At 41.2% G+C, this 18,518-nt stretch overlaps 1 protein-coding gene across 4 annotated transcripts in view; it reads right to left on the bottom strand.

The window, feature by feature from the left end:
* LOC144592116 (protein unc-13 homolog B-like) overlaps window positions 1–18,518 on the bottom strand; it is a 344,358-nt gene that overhangs the window by 52,528 nt on the left and 273,312 nt on the right. For all 4 annotated transcript variants that reach the window (XM_078396494.1, XM_078396502.1, XM_078396509.1 and 1 more), the window contains 8 exons: window positions 18,232–18,358; window positions 17,968–18,064; window positions 14,089–14,232; window positions 13,150–13,227; window positions 8,731–8,808; window positions 4,512–4,600; window positions 3,349–3,501; window positions 2,242–2,365 (listed from right to left, as the gene is read on the bottom strand). In XM_078396494.1, the coding sequence (XP_078252620.1) occupies window positions 2,242–2,365; window positions 3,349–3,501; window positions 4,512–4,600; window positions 8,731–8,808; window positions 13,150–13,227; window positions 14,089–14,232; window positions 17,968–18,064; window positions 18,232–18,358 (890 nt within the window). The remainder of the gene's footprint in view (window positions 1–2,241; window positions 2,366–3,348; window positions 3,502–4,511; window positions 4,601–8,730; window positions 8,809–13,149; window positions 13,228–14,088; window positions 14,233–17,967; window positions 18,065–18,231; window positions 18,359–18,518) is intronic.

Here is an 18,518-nt window from a genome sequence, read left to right as displayed (position 1 = left end):
GGTTTAATAAGGTCATTTTTTAACTTTTAAAATCTCTCTAACTTAAAAAAATATAAGACCAATTTGAAAGTGTCCCCAGGACATTGGTGAGTAACGTGGTCCTAGAATCGTCACGCTACCAGGTGTGTGTGGGTGAAAACCACACACACAAATGGAACATAAAAGTGCACAAGAAACGCAACGCACAAGAAACGCGCACACGGGACAAACAAGATGAGAGTTTTAGTAATATATACTAGACCAAGTGGACCCGTTGGGCCCATTCCTCGTAGAGGAGGGACAGGGAAGGGGAGAGGGTGTGAATGAGTGAGCCTTGGACCCAAAGCCTTTCCTGTATTGTAGCACCCTCAACCCCGCCACTCAATCCTCCTTACCCCCCCTCATCCCCTAACTAGCCCACTCTATCCCCCCCTACCCACCCCCACTTGCCCCTCCCCTGCCCCCACCCCCACTTGGCCCTCCCCTACCCCCCACTCCCCCAGCCCTGCCTCCACCCCTATTCCCCCTCCCCTATTCCCCCTCCCCTTGCCCCCACTCCCCCCCTCCCTTACACCACTCTCCCTGCCCGCACCTCTCCCCCCACCCCCAATCTTCCCTCCTCCCCACCCCCTCTCCCCCACCCCCACTCTTCCCTTCTCCCCACCCCCACTCTCCCTGCCCATGCCCCACTCACCCCTACCCCCAATCTTCCCTCCTCCACCACCCCCTCTCCCCTCCACCCACACTCCTCCCCCGCACTCCCTCTCTCCTCCCCACGCCCCTTTCCCCCCACCCCCACTCTCTCCTAACCCCTCCCCCCATTCTCCCCTCTTCCCCACCCCCACTCTCCCCTGCCCCGCAAGTCCCCCTTCCCCCCACCCCCACTCTCTCTTACCCCGACCCCCCACCCTCCCCCCACACCCACTGCCCCCCTTCCCCACCCCTCCTCCCCCCACTCCCACTCTCCCCGACCCCCACCCCACTCTCTCCGACCCCCACCCCTCCTCCCCACTCTCTCCTTCCCCCCACCCCCACTCCCCTTCTACCCCATCCTCCCCTCCACCCACTCGACCCCCCCTCCTGCGGGCCCGGCAACGTCGCTTAAAGCTCCTCCGTGTGAGGGGGGGGAGAGCACGGTACTCCTATCAGTCAGGCGGGTCCCCCCCCCCCCCTCTCTGCCTACACTCTCGTACATTGATTAAAATATAAATGGATGACAACCTAGAAACAAACAGTATTGCTCTCTAAGGGACGATGAACTGAATTACATTAACATTGTATTGCCAGTAAGTAAAATGGAAACCTTTTCGTCTCTCATCAAAGGAGCTCTCCATCAATGGAAATTCAACACAGGAGAATAGATACATCTCATTAAGATCGCATATAGGGGAGGTTCCAGAAATGTATATCACGTATTTTTTAACAATAAACAAAGTGCGAAAAAGCTGCACATTACAGAAATGCAATGACTTGTATTCCAAGTATTTGACATATAATGGTACATGTATTATTCACATGTTTATAAAGGCTGCTGTGCAATTCAACATTATAACTATGGTATGGTCTTCTTTATTGCGAATAAATCATAAGTATTCAATCATGATCAGGATTTAACCACACACTATTTCAACACAAGTAAATGGAAGCAGCTGCTAAGAGTATTGGCATACAACCCGCTGTGTAGAATACTGTTCTTTCCACCTTTTGGAATTTCAATGCATTAGTAATATACAAATTCATTAAAATTGATTGATTACAACTGTCAAAGCCATCTGATTGAGATAGCAGATACAAATTGTACCAAGCCTTTTGTGTTACTGATGTATATTGCTCAGCAGCTACATTACCTATTTTTTAGCACAAATTGCCCCAAGAGGTTGTTGATTTACCCCAGAGACTGTAATACCAGCATAAACCACAGAGACGATAATCCATAATATTCTGTAATTAAACATTACAATCGACCCAAGTTTGTAAATTATTTAATCCAATACAAAATAAGAGACTGTAAAACATGATACCGTCGGGAGTGGTTGAGGTGAATAATGTAGGTTTATTTAAATAAGCTTGTGACAGAGAAGGAAGTAGGTTATACTGCAGGAGGCTCAGTGGAGCGTTAATGATCACGTGCACTATTAATCAGGTTAGATTGTGTCTGTATAACTATTCTGTTGAAATCCATATATCCAGAAGTATACACAATATGGAACTTTTAAATTGAACACACCTTGTGCAAAATTAGGCAACATTTTAGCTACTCACCGACTGATCAGTTAGAGGAGGCAAAACAATTGTCCTTTCTATGGTGTTCACCACAATTTTCCACAGTTCCTTGAGTACTCGTTTTAACACTGTCTTTTCACAAACTTTGGCAAATAATGTCAAACTACAAAATAAAAGGAAATTTCTTTTGAGAAAATAAAATAACCTAATTTCAATTCATTACATAAAGGAGATTGAATTTTTTCAATAATTTCCTGAAGATTGACAATGTATTCAAACAAATCTTAAAATTCGTTTATAAAAGTTAAAAGTTTCGATTTTGTTTAAGTTTACTCATTTCCTATCAAAAGCTCTGGATAATTCAGTAACAATCTGATAATGTTGCTCTGTAACTGTCTGTAGAAGATAAGTCTTTTGGTATGGGGTCATTTAAGAGATGGTCATTCAAGTGCTTTCAAAGAGATGAAACAAATACCCAATGATTGTTGCCTTTTTTTTTTTTTAAAAAGGAAAGGCATTGTCTAAATTGGAATTCAGGTTGAAACCAGTTCCCTTAGAAAAAAAGACATCTGAAACAGTAATCCTGTGTATTTGATTATTTGCATTTTTGGTTCTCAGGGAACCTAATCTTTGAAAAGTCACTATATAAACTGAATAATAATTCCCTGATATCTTTGGTTAATTACCTCCGAACAACAGAAGCTATTTAAGAATTATATTATCGGCATTGCTTGTAGCTAATCAACTCCCAAAAGAAAGATTATAAATTGGGGAAGGATGCTGAAATTCAGAATGAACAACCGTCTATTGGAATGAACAACCGTCTATTGGAATGAACAAGATTATCTCTTACTCTAATTTAAATTTTAAGGAAGAAATACATCACACTTAATAATGCAATAAGCAGCCATCATAATCTTAAGAAGCGAGAACAACTGAGTTAAAACAAGAAAGGATAGAATTAAGAAGCTTGGTGGAAGGAACTTACTGGACATCAGGTTAATTTCCCAATAACAGTCCAACAGATAATAGTATTTATAAAAATGAATGGCAAAACAACTATTTCCTAAAATAAAAGCAGAAATATGCACTGTACACTGTTCAAGTAGATTCTGTTATATCTCAAAGAATTTTCGTTATACTTACTTGCCATCCAAAAAATCCATTAATGGTCCGAGTACATTATCTGCATCCTGTGCTACACTATTACGAGCAGTAGCGGGAACATTTCCAGTACCCTTGACCTGGCTTAGGATATCTCCCATCTGTTTTACACACACATCAAGACGAGGCTGGAAACTACATCACAGCAAAGGTTAAAATCACGGCAATTGCAACTACCGTATTTCACAAGTAATTTCAAAAAAAATAAACTGTTTGATATGTTGATGTTCCAGGTTTAAAGTTGCTGGAATCAATGCTCACTTCATATTGGTTAAAGAGAACTCAATAGTATGCACATCTTTTATATATTGTTAACTATATACTTATAAATTTATGAATGATAAACTTTGAATAGTTGACATATGAGATGAAAATTAATGTGAATTTGAAAAAAAGCCTTGATGAGGTTGATAATGGTTAATTTCTCAAACAAGAATCGCTGGATCATTAGAGTCCAGCCACACAGCCCAGATATGCTGGGGAATGTCCCTGCCCATCCTAATAATGATCATGGCAAAACCATTCCCTTGAAATAGCAGTTCGTGAACCAGTAAATTAGAAGAGAGGTTATTTATTTTTCCTTACTTTATTGTGCGGTTTTAATTCATTGTCCCTGTAAGTAATTAAGACGTTTGAGGCTTAATCACCATTGAGGCCTTGTTATGCTTCGTGGGTGCGGGTATTTAAATTGTTCAGCCCTCCGCATGCACATTAAGAATGCAGGCTTAATTCAGCTCAGTTCAGCCCAATGCGTTCCTACTGGGTAGCTGCTCAAGGGAGCCTATTATTACCTCACTAAAGAACATCGAAAAATCTCAACTACAGGCATCAATATAGTTGAGTCTGATCCTGGTCTGACCTAATTGCAAGGGTTTACACTTTCAGGGAAACGTGGCAAATCTAAGTTTTCTCCAGCTAATGGGGTTACTGAGGTCAACTGGAACACACAGCAATATTTGCCAGCCAAAATATCAGAGACATAAGTAGAAGCCAATTGAACAATTATTTTAATCATCCATTCCCAAATCATTAGGAAATTGTCTTTTTTGATTTTAGAGTAAAATTTGTTCAGTAAATTTTATTTTTATACAACAAATGACATTTTAAAAGTAAATAGATGAAAGAGATAGACCTTTATTACTCACCTGACACCAAATACATCACTGAGATCATCTAGAACGTTGTTTAGCTTCACCTGGAGATCCTTCAAAGTTTCCGCTGCCTCAGAATCTAGCTGTAATTACAAAGATACATCTGATGTCAATTTTAAGTTATATTAATACATTCTTAAAGGTACCACTACATTTTCACCCGAATGGAATCTAGATATCAGTAAAAGATCAGTTATAGATCGTGGAACACCTCACAATAGTAGCCTATAACGTTAGAAAGTTGTAGAAACAAGAGCTATTAAAATAGTTCATCATCACTTGCACAATGGCATTATCAAATACGGATGCCCAGCCAAAGAAAAAGGAGTAACCAAAATGGGCTGAGCTTTAATGGGTCTATTTTAAAAAAGGAATGGAAGTTGTGTATGAAGGAACCACAGATGCTTGTTTAAACCGTAGACACAAAAATGCTGGAGTAACTCAGCTCTGGAGAGAAGGAATGGGTGACATTTTAGGTCAAGACCCTTCTTCAGACTGAAAGTCACAGGAAAGGGAAACGAGAGATATAGATGATGATGTAGAGAGATCTAGAACAAATGAATGAAAGATATACAAAAAAGTAACAATGATAAAGGAAATAGGCCATTATTAACTGTTTGCTAGGTGAGAACAAAAAGCTGATGTGACTAGGGTGGGGGAGGGATAGAGAGAGAGAATGCAGGGGTTACTTGAAGTGAGAGAAATCAACATTCATACCCCTGGGTTGTAAGCTGCCCAAGCAAAATATGAGATGCTGTTTCTTTAATTTGCGTTGAGCCTCACTCTGACAATGGAGGAGGCCTAGGACAGAAAGGTCAGTGTGGGAATGGGAAGGGGAATTAACGTGTTTAGCAACCTTGAGATCGGGCAGGTCCAGGCGGACTGAGTGAAAGTGTTCAGCAAAACAATCGCCCAGTCTACGTTTGGTCTCGCCAATGTATAAGAGTCCACATCTTGAACAACGGATACAGTAGATGAGGTTGGAGGAGCTGCAAGTGAACCACTGCCTAACCTGAAAGAACTATCGGGGTCGCTGGACAGAGTCGAGGCAGGAGGTATAGGGACAGGTGTTGCATCTCCTGCAGTTGTAGGAGAAGGTACCTGGGGAGGGGGTGGTTTGGGTGGGAAGGAATTAGTTAACCAGGGAGTTGCAGAAGGAACGGTCTCTGCGGAAGGCAGAAAGGGGTGGAGATGGGAAGATGTGACTAGTGGTTGGATCCCGTTGGAAGTGGTGAAAATGTCAGAGAATTATTTGTTGTATGCAACTGCTGATGGGGTAAAAGGTAAGGACAATGGGGACTCTGCCCCTGGTGCGACTAGAGGGGAACTGCGGGGTACCGACGAGACACATTTGAGTGCCTCATCTATGTTGGCAGAAGGGAACCCCTGTTCCCTAAAGAACGAGGACATCTCGGATGTCCTGGTATGGAACACCTCATCTTGGGCGCAGATGCGGCATAGATGGAGGAATTGGGAGTAGGGGATAAATTCTTTGCCGGAAGCAGGGTGGGAAGAAGTGCAGTCGATGGAGTTGTGGGAGTCAGTGAGTTTGTAATAGGATGGAAGCTGTGTTCAGTAAGGAAATTCTGGAATGTTGGAGCTCAATAGCTAATGGTGCAACCACAAAATGCAAGAGGGGGAGAGGGGAAGAATGCTTAAGATCAGTGTCAGAGGAATATAAATTAGCATGAACTAAAACAGGGTGATGTTAAAGAAACAGCAGTAGGATATCTCTACGAGTGTGGGGATTGAATGCAGAAAGGTAAACAGTGAGTTGTTTCACTGTTTTTCAGTGCGGGACATTTAAAAACCAGTCAGGACCAGCCTGCAACACTTACCTTCAAGGTCGGCAGAGGAGTGGCAGTTAAAGGAGCGAGTGTGGGGATTGGCTGCCAAATCTAAATTAGTTAATTGGTAAGTTAGTAAATTGATTAGCAAATAAAAGTAGGGCTCGTTCTAGGAGAGCAACCTTGATGAGGTGAAGTGCCTTTGGAGGTAAAGTTAGTCTTTGGCTCGAGTAGTTGGCAAGGAGGCTACATTTGAATTGGTTCTGCGTGTATCCGATATTTAAACTTGTGACATATTGCAGTGCAGAAGGAGGCTATTGGCAGCAGAGAAAGCAATAGATTTCACTCAACTCTGAGTGTATCTCATTTGTAATTTGTGATTTTGTCCACTGAAGTAATGGCAGGCAAGTTATTACAATGTCTCTCTTGCAGGATGTGGGAAGTCAGGGACACTGTTGGCGCCTCTGACAACTACACCTGTGGAAATTGTGTCCAGGTGCAGGTCCTGAAGGACCGTGTTAAGGAACTGGAGCAGCAGCTGGATGACCTCGGGACCATTCGGGAAACCGAGAGTTTCCTGGACAGGACCGACAGTGAGGTTGTCACACCGAGGATACAAGAAGATCAAAGGTGGATGACAACGAGGAAGAGAAGTAAACATGGAGTGTAAGAGCCCCTGGTGGCTGTACCTATTGAAAACAGGGTACACCTTCTTGGGAGATGTCGGAGCTGACGACACGACAAGTTTGCGTGGTAGCCAGGGCTGTGACTCCAACCCTGGTGCTGAGGCTCAACGGGGAAGAGTGACGTCAGGCAGAGCCATAGTGGCGGGGGACTCGATAGAGGTGCGGACAGGAGATTCTGTGGCAGCAGGCGAGACTCCAGGATGGTGTGTTGCCTCCCTGGTGCCATGGTCCAGGACGTCTCGGAGCGGCTGCATGGCATCCTCAAGAGTGAGGGGGAGCAGCCGCATGTTGTTGTGCATGTTGGCACAAACGATATAGGTAGGTAGAGGAAGGAGGTTCGTCAACACGAGTTTACGGAATTGGGTAAAAGACTGAAAAGCAGGACCTCCAAGGTAGTAATCTCAGGATTGCTTCCAGTACCTCGTGCGAATGAAGGTAAGAACAGGAAGATAGGGGAAATGAATGTGTGGCTGAGGAGTTGGTGCAGAAATCAGGGATTTAGATTTTTGGATCATTGGGATCTCTTCTGGGGCAGGATTAACCTGCACAAAAGAGACGGGTTGCATCTTAACTGGAGGGGGACCAACATCCTACCGGGCAGGTTTGCTAATGCTCCACGGGAGGGTTTAAACTAGATTGCGAGCGGGGTGGGATCTCATGCAGGATAGAGGCACATGAGAGGCTAGAAGTTGGTATGGAGTGGACAGAATAGGCAGGTGAAAGGCGGAAGCGAGGAAGGAGTGTTGATTTAAACTGCATGTATTTTAATGCAAGGGGCCTGACGGGTAAGGCAGATGAGCTTAGGGCATGGATAGGTACGAGCGACCAGGACGTTGAAGCCATGACTGAAACCTGGTTAATGGAGGGGCAGGACTGGCAGCTCAATGTTCTGGGGTACAGGAGCTTCAGGAGAGACAGCGGGGAGGGGAAAAAGAGGAGGGGCGTTGCATTGGTGGTTAAGGAGGATGTCACAGCAGTGATCAGAGGTGACATTACGGACAGTTCGTCTCGTGAGGCTATACGGGTGGAGCTGAGGAACAAGAAAGGGATGGTCATCTTGTTGGGGGTTTACTACAGCCCCCGAATAGTCAAGTTAGAAGAACAAATATGTCAGGAGATGGCAGACAGCTGCAGGTCAAATAAGGGTGTTGTAGTAGAGGATTTTAAATTTCCCAATATAGACTGGGAAAATCATAGTGTGAAGGATTTAAATGGGGTGCAATTCCTCAAAAGTATTCAGGAGAGTTTTCTTAAGTAGTATGTAGAAACCCCCACACGTGAAAGGGCAATGCTGGATCTAGTATTGGGAAATTGGGAAGGGCAAGTTAATAAAGTGTTTGTGGAGGAGCCTTATGGGACCAATGACCACGGTTCAATTAAGTTTAAGATAGTTAAGGATAGGGACGGAGAGGGTCCACGTGTTAAAATGCTCAACTGGGGTAAGGCCAATTTTGAGGGTATGAGAGAAGGTCTCGCTCAAGTTGACTGGAGCAGGTTATTGGAGAGGAAAGGAACATCGGCCAAATGGGGTTTTTAAGAGTGTGCATAAGTATGGATTTCATATTTTGTATCTTAATTTTGAAACTTGTATCACAGCAAGTCAAAATATACCTCTTTTTGTGAAGGTTTTGTGCTCTGGGATTCTGAGGAAAAAAAATTCTTCAAGAGAGACTTTAAATTATTGTAATACAATTGAGGTTTGAATCTGCAAACCCAATCTCTTCAAATGTAGTCTCTTACCTCTTTTCCACCCATTGCTTCAAACATCTTTTCCAGCTGAACTCTGAGTTGCTGTACATTGTTCATCAGAATGCAAGGCTGTTGGTGAGAAAGGAAATATATTCAATTTCATCAGGCTCTTTCTTTCAAGAAATATCAAATCCACATTCATTTTTATGCAATAACATTTACTCTAGCTATATTCAGCATCAGTTCTCATGAGAAAATAGAATTCTAATTTTGGACATCCCTCTCTGAATAAACAATTGTTTTCTTAGTTCTATTCAGAACTAACATATATTTTAACTTAATCCAAAATGAAGTTAAAATACACATTAAAACAGAAAGTTACGAATGAATTTAAATACACATTTTCTTTTATATCACAAAACTGTAAATTTAGAATACAAGGTCTGTCAACCTATGAACCTTTGCTGCAAGAATCACTATGACATTGGTGTCTATTTGTCAGAGTTCATGCTGGTACCTGTGGAGCCATCCTGTCAGTCCCAATTTCGTGCTCTTTCCTTGTAGCACTTTTCTCAGGTACTTATCCAATTCCCTTTTGTAATAAAAAACCCAAACCCGGTGCTCGGTGGATCAGGCAGATAGATCCGTGGAGGGAAATGGGCAGCTTTTGTTTCAGGTTGAGATCTTTTCGCTGGACTGTTTCCGTTTCATAGTGCCTCATTGAACTTATTTCTACTATCTTGACTGGTGGAGTGCAATGTTTTTTTCTCTTGTACCTGTCAGAACTTTACAGAATTCTGAATGTGTCCCTGGTTCTTGAACCATTTGCTATTGGAATCAATTTCCTTCTGTTTATATATCCAGACCTCGTATAACTCATGGATGTCTCAATTTTCTCAACTTTCAATGTTTCAAGACCCCAGCTTCTCCAGACCTTAGCACATAATTTCTGCACTCCCTCAAAAGCTTTCACATCCTTCTTAAATTAGAAGATTGCACACATGAAAATTGGGTGCAACACTCTATGTATTTAATAACGGTTCATCATAATTTCCCTGCTATGTATTCCATGCAAGAAGCACAGGATACAGTGTGCTTTACCATCTGCTCTCCCACACATTTTAATCTTAAATTTAATCCACCAGCCGGGTGGATTAAATTTAAGATAAAAATGTGTGATTGATACATTTGTCAGAAAGAATGAGGAAAGACAATATGGACTAAATAGCACTGTACTGAAGTGTATTTGAGTTAGGCTTTGCCTAAATCTATTGTGCATAAATATTTTGAAAGTGGGAGGATATGCTGGGAGAGCAGATGGTAAAGACAGGTACAAGAGAAAAAACATCCTAATATGATTCACCAGGTTAATTCCCGGGGTGGAGGGACTGACATATGTTGAAAGAATGGGTCAACGGGGCTTGTATTCACTGGAATTTAGGATGAGAGGGGATCTTATTGAAACATGTAAAATTCTTAAAGGATTGGACAGGCTAGATGCAGGAAAATTGTTCCCGATGTTGGGGGAGTCCAGAACCAGGGGTCACAGTTTCTGCTGGGGTGAGACGAGAAAAAACGTTTTCACCCCGAGAGTTGTGAATCTGTGGAATTATCTGCTACAGAAGGCAGTGGAGGCCAATTCACTGGATGTTTTCAGGAGAGAGTTTGATTTAGCTCTTAGGGCTAAAGGAATTAAGAGATATGGGGAAAAAGCAGGAACGGGGTAGTGATTTTAGATTATTCAATGTGTAGCGGCCAGCTTCTCGTCTATCAATTAGCTCCCAAGCTGCCACTTGCATAGACCAGGTGAAACGATAAGCTTAATGACTCGAGCAATCAATCAATAACAGAGACCCTCCTCGGCGTTTGAATAGTTAGTCATCTTTATTTGAAGGCGCAATAAACATATTGGCATATTTCTTGTCATCGACAGTTATTGATTTGCTAGGTAAAATTCCATATCTTACCACAATCTACGTGATCGATACGAACTGCCAGATCTAACATTGGCGGAATCTGTATTAATCTTCTTGTCAATAGGATCTACAACTGATTACATTTTGGCTAATGAATCTTTTGGTGGAGCCTTTGGCTGGACCTCTGTCAGCAGCCTCTCGGCTCACACACACTGACAGCATGTACCCAACTGCCCGCACTCTAGCTCCGCCCAACCCCGACGTAAGCATCGCATGAACTCTATAGTGTCCAAACTACAGCAGGATACAAGGTAATAATAATAATAATATGCAAAAATAACTAATAAACGCAAAATGGCTCCTACACAATGATCATATTGAATGGTGGTGCTGGCTCGAAGGGCCAAATGGCCTATTCGTGCACCTATGTTTCTATGATTCCCTTGACTTCCATTATACAAATTTTGACACCAGGCGACCGGGTGATATGAGAACAATTACAAAACTTGTAGTAAAAGAGGATCATTTTAAGGTGCATTAAAAGGAGAAAGAAAGGGAGCAAACTCCATTGTGTAGATCATGACAACTAGAGCCATTGTCAATGGTGGAGCAACTAAATGTGGGAATGATCAAATGACTAGAATTGGAAGTGTGCAGAGCCATTGGAAATTTGTAGAAAGTTAAAATATTATGGAAATAGGGTGTGGCAGGACAACATCGGGATTTGAAAACAAGAGGTCAAAATTTTACAAGTGAGGTGATGAAAACCTGGAGACAATGTTAAGCACAGGGTTAATGCGTGGCTAATTAGAACACTAGCAACAGTGTTTAGAATGACCTCGAGTCTCGAGATACCTCTGCAGAGAAGAGGGTTTCAGATGATGAATTGTGGCAGAATGCAGGTAATGCTATAGAGGTTGGACTGACACATATATATGTCTTGAAGCTCATCTTTAAGTCAAACACAACACAAGATAATGAAACGAAGCAAGCCAGGTAGAAGGAGAGATTCGGTAAAATGTCATAATTGTCAGTATTGGAAATAATTATTTATCAGTAACTCCATTTAACAGAGAAACCATAGAGAAAATTGAAGGAAAATTCGGATTGAAACAGCTTTGCAGAGATTTGCTGCAGAGCAGGCCATTTGGCCCTTTGCTTTTATTTCTCTGAGCAGCTTCCTGGCAGAACAAATGCTGTCTAGCGCAAAGTATTTGGGGGTTGAGGGGCCAATGGACATTAGATTGAAGAATACAAACCCAGTGACTCCCACAGTTACCTTGACTACACCTCCTTCCACCCTGCCTCCTACAAGGATGCCATCTATCCCTTACTCTCAACTTATCCATCTCCACCGCATCTGCTCCCAAAATGAGATTTTCCCTTCTAGGACTTCCAAGATGTCCTCTTTCTTCAGTAAATGTGATTACCCCCTACTGTTGTGAATGGATCCCTCACCTGTGTCTCCTCTGTGTCCTGCAGTTCTGCTTAGGCTCCCACTCTGCCCAGATGGAACAAGGATGAAGGTCCAGACCTTTTACCCAATTAGCCTCTGCATCTAACACATCATTCTCTGACACTTCTGCCACCTTATGTGATCCCATGACTAGTCGCATCTTCTCATCCCCTCTACTTCCCATAGAGACCACACTCTCTGCAACTCCTTAGTTCCTTCATTCCTTCCCACCCAAACCAACACCTCCCCAGGTTCCCTGCAACCGCAGATGTAACACCTGTCCCTACACCTGCTTCCTTATTTCCGTCCAGGGATCCCAGCAGCCCTTCCAGATGAGACAGAGGTTCACATGCACCTCCTCTAACCTCATCTACCGCACTCGGTGCTCCCAATGTGGCTTCCTATATATTGGTGAGACCAAGTATAGACAAGGCAACTGCTTCACAAACATTTGTGCATGGTGCACAGCCTGCTTGCTAACGGTTGCTAAACATTTTAACTCCTCTTCCGACTTCCATACCAAACTTCCTATTCTGGGCAGAGGCCGGGCACACGCAAATTGCAGGACCAGCACCTCATTCTGTTTGTGTAGTATATATCCGAACATTATAAACATTGCACTGTGCCTCCCACCCCAACGTGTACCAATTTCTCCCACTATCCCTCTTCTCCAACTCCCCCCTCATGTCTCTTCCAGTTATATCCCTCCATTTAACTTATCAGTTTACTCCTCTTCTCTACCTATCTGACACCCTTCTGTCTCCCTTTTATCTCCAGCCTTTGTCACTTACTCCACCCATACTAATCTGCCAATCGAAACCCCCTTCATCTGTATCCACATATCACTTGCCAAGCTTTGTTCCCCTCCCACCTCTTTTCCAGCTTTCTGCCTCCCCTACTACAATCAGTCTGAGAAAGGGACCCAATGCAAAATGATGCCTAATCCATTCCCTCCACAGATGCTGCCTGACCTGCTGAGTTACTCCAGCACTTTGTGTTTTGCTCAAACTTCATAAAGGCTTTGCAATGAAAACAGGGTTGTTGCTGTAAGTGTTAAATCTGAAACTATATGTAATCAAGTAAAGAAAATATCTTTACCAACATCTCCTTGGAACAGTAAGACTTAAAGTTCTTGAGAAGGATGTCTGCGTATTGCTGTAGAACTTTGCTGATGGTCTGCAGAGAGAACAAGCACACATGAACTCCGTTTTGTTCTGCAACTATTGACAAACATAAGCACAATCTGTTGGTAAATACATGCAATAATTTGATTTTTGCAGGGCCAAAATTACAGAAAAATCAATTTGAAAAATATGTGCTTCATAAGTAGATTTGCAAAATGTTATGTTATTTTGGTATATTGGCATCAGATAGAATTGCTGTAAAGTGTATGTCGCATGAATTATTAATTACAACATCAAACAATGGAAAAAATGAATTATCCATTTAAAAGAAAAACACTGCTTTGATTTAAACACAGTTCTAACTTCTAACTAGTAAGAAGAAGTCAATGGTTCCTCCACTCATACAGCAACTTAAAATTGCAAATGGGCTTCAGTGTTGCCATGAATCATCTTGGAAATGAACACAAAGTCCTTGGTGGTGGTGGGAGCAGGTGGTGTTGCCATCATCTGCCCAAAACGTACAGTAAAGTGGGTCAGTCAAGGGAGCAGTGTGCTGCATTCCAATACACTCATTGCCCAATCTATCCGAGATAAGCGGGAATGAAAATGATTTGAGGAGCATGGAATCAATGGCTTACTGGCGAACAGTGTCTCGATATTTATAAGCAATATTAGCACAAATGTATCTACAATTTTTAAATTTAAATGTTAATGACTAACAGAAGCACATCTCATACAAGTTCCAGGACAGAGAATGATGAGTTCTCAGCACTAAATATTTTCAGAAATCTTATACGAATCACTAATTACTATAATAATAAGATATGCAATATATTTTTCTACAATGTTTTAGTGTATGGTCCAATGAAATAAAATAATCAAGGCAAATATGCATTGAAAAATATGTCCATACCTTTGCAAACCTTCTCATATAATGAGCAACAATCACCGGGTCAGGACACTCGAGTTTCTTAATGATCTCAAAGCTCTGATTTAATTGTGTGAAAACATCTACCACAGAGCAGGAGAATAAAGCATGCTCAGACGTTTGCTGGAACTGATGTACAAAAAGTAAATTCAGTTAAAAATGTCAAAGCATTTACAATTGTGCATTAAGGCAAATCAAGCCTTAACAATGGAAGCCTGTATTCGCAAACACAATAATTACACATTTCTTGCTTCGAATGACTGGACATTTATTTGCCCTAAATTGGATTTTAATTTATTGTCAGGGCAATTAAAGGAAATTTTCTTTATCTACAATTGAAGAGTTGATTATTAATTATGACAACTTTACATTTACTCAAATGCACTAGAACATTGCCCAATGCTTTATTTTCAGGAGTAGTGGTAATTTCAAAATTCAGTCTGTATAATTAGTATGATTCTCATAGGAATATAATTTGTGAAAGAAAATAATTACAATTGAGAGACTGATTTCAAGACTATTCTTTCACAATTTGCTGTAACCCTCGTTGAAAGAAAAACATTTAATTACATTGTCTATTTGACTCGATTAATCTTTCGCAGTGTTTACACGCCATAAAATGGGCCTATTTTACTTTGTCCATATCCTTCAATTCATCACTAACTTTTAGTTATAACTCCTACTTTAGGATACCAACTGGATAGAAAATTGGCTTCATGAAAGGAAGCAGAGGGTGATGGCGAAAGGTTGCTTCTCGGACTGGAGTTCTGTGACTGGGTTCAGTACTGAGCCCGTTACTTTTTGTATGAGAACATACACGGCAAGATTAGCAAGTTTGCAGATGATACAAAAGTGGGTGGTTTTGCAGATAGTGAAGATGATTGTGAAAAATTGCAGCAGGATCTTGATCAATTGTCAAGTGGGCTGGGGAATGGTTGATGAAATTAAATGCAGAAAAATGTGAGGTGTTGCATTTTAGGGGGTCTACCATGGGCAGGACCTACACAGTGAATGGTAGGGCACTGGGTAGTATTGTAGAGCAGAGGGGTCTAGGGGTGCAGATGCATAGCTCCCTGAAGGTGGAGTCGCAGGTAGATCGAGTGGTCAAAAAGGTTTTTGGCACATTGGCCTTCTTCAGCCAGAGTATTGGATATAGAAGTTGGGAGGTCATGTTGCAGTTGTATAAAATGTTGGTGAGGCCACATTTAGAGTATTGTGTTCAATTCTGGGCACCGTGTTATAGGAAAGATGTTGTCAAGCTGGAAATGGTAGAGAAAATTTACGAGGATGTTGCCAGGACATGAGGGTCTAAGCCATCGGCAGAGGTTGAGTAGGCTGGGATACTATTCCTTGGAGCGCAGGAGGATGAGGTGTATAAGATCATGGGAGAAATAGATCAGGTAGATGCACAGAATCTCTTGCCAAGAGTAGGTGAATCGAGGACCAGAGGACCTAGGTTTAAGGTGAAGGGGAAAAGATTTAATAGGAATCTGAGCGGTAACATTTTCACACAAAAGTTGGTGGATGTATGGAAAAAGCTGCTTGAGGAGCTAGTTGAGGCAGGGATTATCCAAACATTTAAGAAGCAGTTAGACAGGTACATGGATAAGACAGGTTTGGAGGGAAATTGACCAAATGCTGGCAGGTGGGACATGTTGGCCGGTGTAGGCAAGTTGGGTCGAAGAGCCAGTTTCCACACAGTATCACTCTATGACAAACTGGATTAAGACTAAATTAAGAACTAAGTTTGTGAGATAAAATTTCAAAGAAGGATATTTGTGCAGTGGGAACTATGGATTCATGAATTCCAGAATGTTCATACATTCACTTTTTAACTTTAGGCTAATTTATCAATTAGGATAACTAAATGTTGAGACAAATTATGAAGAGCAGTAATATCAGAAGGGTACCCCACAAATCACTTGATCAAAATTAATACGGAAGTAGCGTCAGAGTATACATGATTTTGTTAATTACAAATAGTTCACATTCCTCATGAATGGTGTTTTTAAGTTCAACCCAAGGATGATCAAAGACATACATTCTACTATCACAGAGAAACAAAGTCAATAGAATATTGCACAATATTGTTAAACAGGTTAAAATTCAAGTTGGATGAAATAGTTAAACATAATCAATATACCCTTGCTGTTCCAGACTTTTAATAAATATCTTGTTCTGGTTATCAAAATGCTCCAACTTTGTAAAGAAAAGTCTAACATTAACCATATTAGTGAAAGGTTTCAATTCTAAGGAAAAACTGAAAGAAATTACGTTTTATACCAGGAAATAGGAAATGCAGTTTCCATCATTTAGGAAAGTTACCTAGATAATTATTTTGAAAGAAATTGATTGAAATAAATGATTTAAATTGATGAAACATTAATGCTAAATATGAGGCATAGATTTTCAAGCATTATGTCATTCAGCCTTTCCAAAGCCTCCACATTCTTCCAGTAATGGGGTGACCAGAATTGCATGCAATAGAAACATAGAAAATAGGTGCAGGGGTAGGCCATTCGGCCCTTCGAGCCAGCACCGCCATTCAATACAATCATGCTGATCATCCAAAATCAGTACCCTGTTCCTGCTTTCTCTGCATATCCCTGAGCTATATTTAACTCTCTCTTGAATATATCCAGTGAATTGGCCTCCACAGCCTTCTGTGGCAGAGAATTCCACAGATTCACAACTCTCTGGGTGAAAATGTTTTTCCTTATCTCAGTATTACTCCAAATGCAGTCTAACAGAAATCCCAAAAGCTGCATTATGACTTCCTGACTCTTACTCTCAATGCCCCAATTCCTTGTGCCCTCTTTACTGCTCTATTTATGGTTTACTTTCAGGAAGTTAGGGACTTGGACCCCAAGATCACTCTGCACATTAATATTGTCATGCCATTAATATTTTTCCCTTATATTCGACCTCTTAAAGTGCAACACCTCACACTTGCTCAGTTGAACTTCAACTACAATTTCACCAGTCTTTTCTGAAGGTGATCTATATTCCGTTGTATACTTTGACAGCCTTCCTCATAGTCCATGACCCCAGCAATCTTCTTGCCATCTGCAAACCTATGAACCAACCCATCTACATTTACGTCCAAGTCATTTACATATATTCTTCTTTACTTATACCACCAAAATGGATAACAATGTCTTTTTCACATTGTGTGTCATTTGCTAGACATTTCCCACTCAGAGTCATAGATTGATTTAATTGATCTATATTATTTTGTGGTTCCCTTATGCCTTTGAAATGTTAAAGACGAGAGGACATAGCTTTAAGGTGAGAAGAGCAGTCTTACTAAATATTAGGGGCAAATGTTTACACAGAAAGTGATGGGTGCCTGGATCCAAGAGCAGTGGTCAAGCCAGATATGATGGCGGCATTTAAGAAACGTTTGGATAGGCAGGAAATGAAGGGATATGGCAGAGAAGATTAGTGTAACTTGGCATCATGTTCAGCATAGACATAGTGGGCCGAAGAGCCTGTTCCTGTGTTGTTCTATTCTATGTTCAATGTTCTGTGTTATGACCCCCACACAACTTATTTTCCTACCTATTTATGTCATTAGCAAGGCAATAACCGTGGCTATGATGTCTTCATCCAAGTAATTTTGATAAAATCCTGGGATTCAAGCACCATCCTCTGTGGCTACCACTCACTGCACATTGTCAACAAAAAGCTTTTCACTGTACTTTGGGACACATGACAATAAACTAAACCAGAAAAAAACACCCACTGAGCACTACTCTCTGTTTTCTGTAAACCAGCAAATTTGTTCGATCCTATATGCGATTTTCTGCTATTCTCAAACAAAAATCTAAATGATTATAGAATGTATAGCATCTAAATACATACTCCATCCTTTTTATCTCGCTCAAGAGCTCCGTGTAGAAATTCCAATGAAACCTCTTCATTTTCATCCAACCACTGCATTGCAAATTGTTCAAACCACCTGCAACCAAATATAATTATCAAGATTCAAATAAACTTTGAACAAACAGAAAGGACGCAGTTAGATTTTTTTTGATGTGTATGCACATTTGTCTAATGATATAAGGCCTTTAACTTGTGAAACATTTCAAACCTTGCAACATAGCAGCCTTGGTTCTTGATACTTACGCTGGATATTGAGGTATGGTCCCTTTAATTGCTGGAAGATCTCGAACATATTCATTGTATAGCCATTTCACTTTGAAGTGCAAATTCATATAGTCTGCGCTTTTGCAGAGTCTGTGTTTCTCATGTTCTGATGAATAAGAATATTAAAATAGTTAATGGTGAAACATTAATTCTTTCTGTTCATCTTTTCATTGACAATACCGGACATGCTATTAACACTTTCTGTTTTTAACCCAGAATCAATTGGATGAACTGCCATTGCATTCTCTCCTTGCGTAAGGATATCT

This window comes from Rhinoraja longicauda, chromosome 1 (assembly GCF_053455715.1).
Source record: "Rhinoraja longicauda isolate Sanriku21f chromosome 1, sRhiLon1.1, whole genome shotgun sequence".
NCBI lineage: Eukaryota > Metazoa > Chordata > Chondrichthyes > Rajiformes > Arhynchobatidae > Rhinoraja > Rhinoraja longicauda.
Note: the sequence above shows the minus strand (reverse complement) of the source record. Positions and strands in the feature narration are given on the sequence as shown.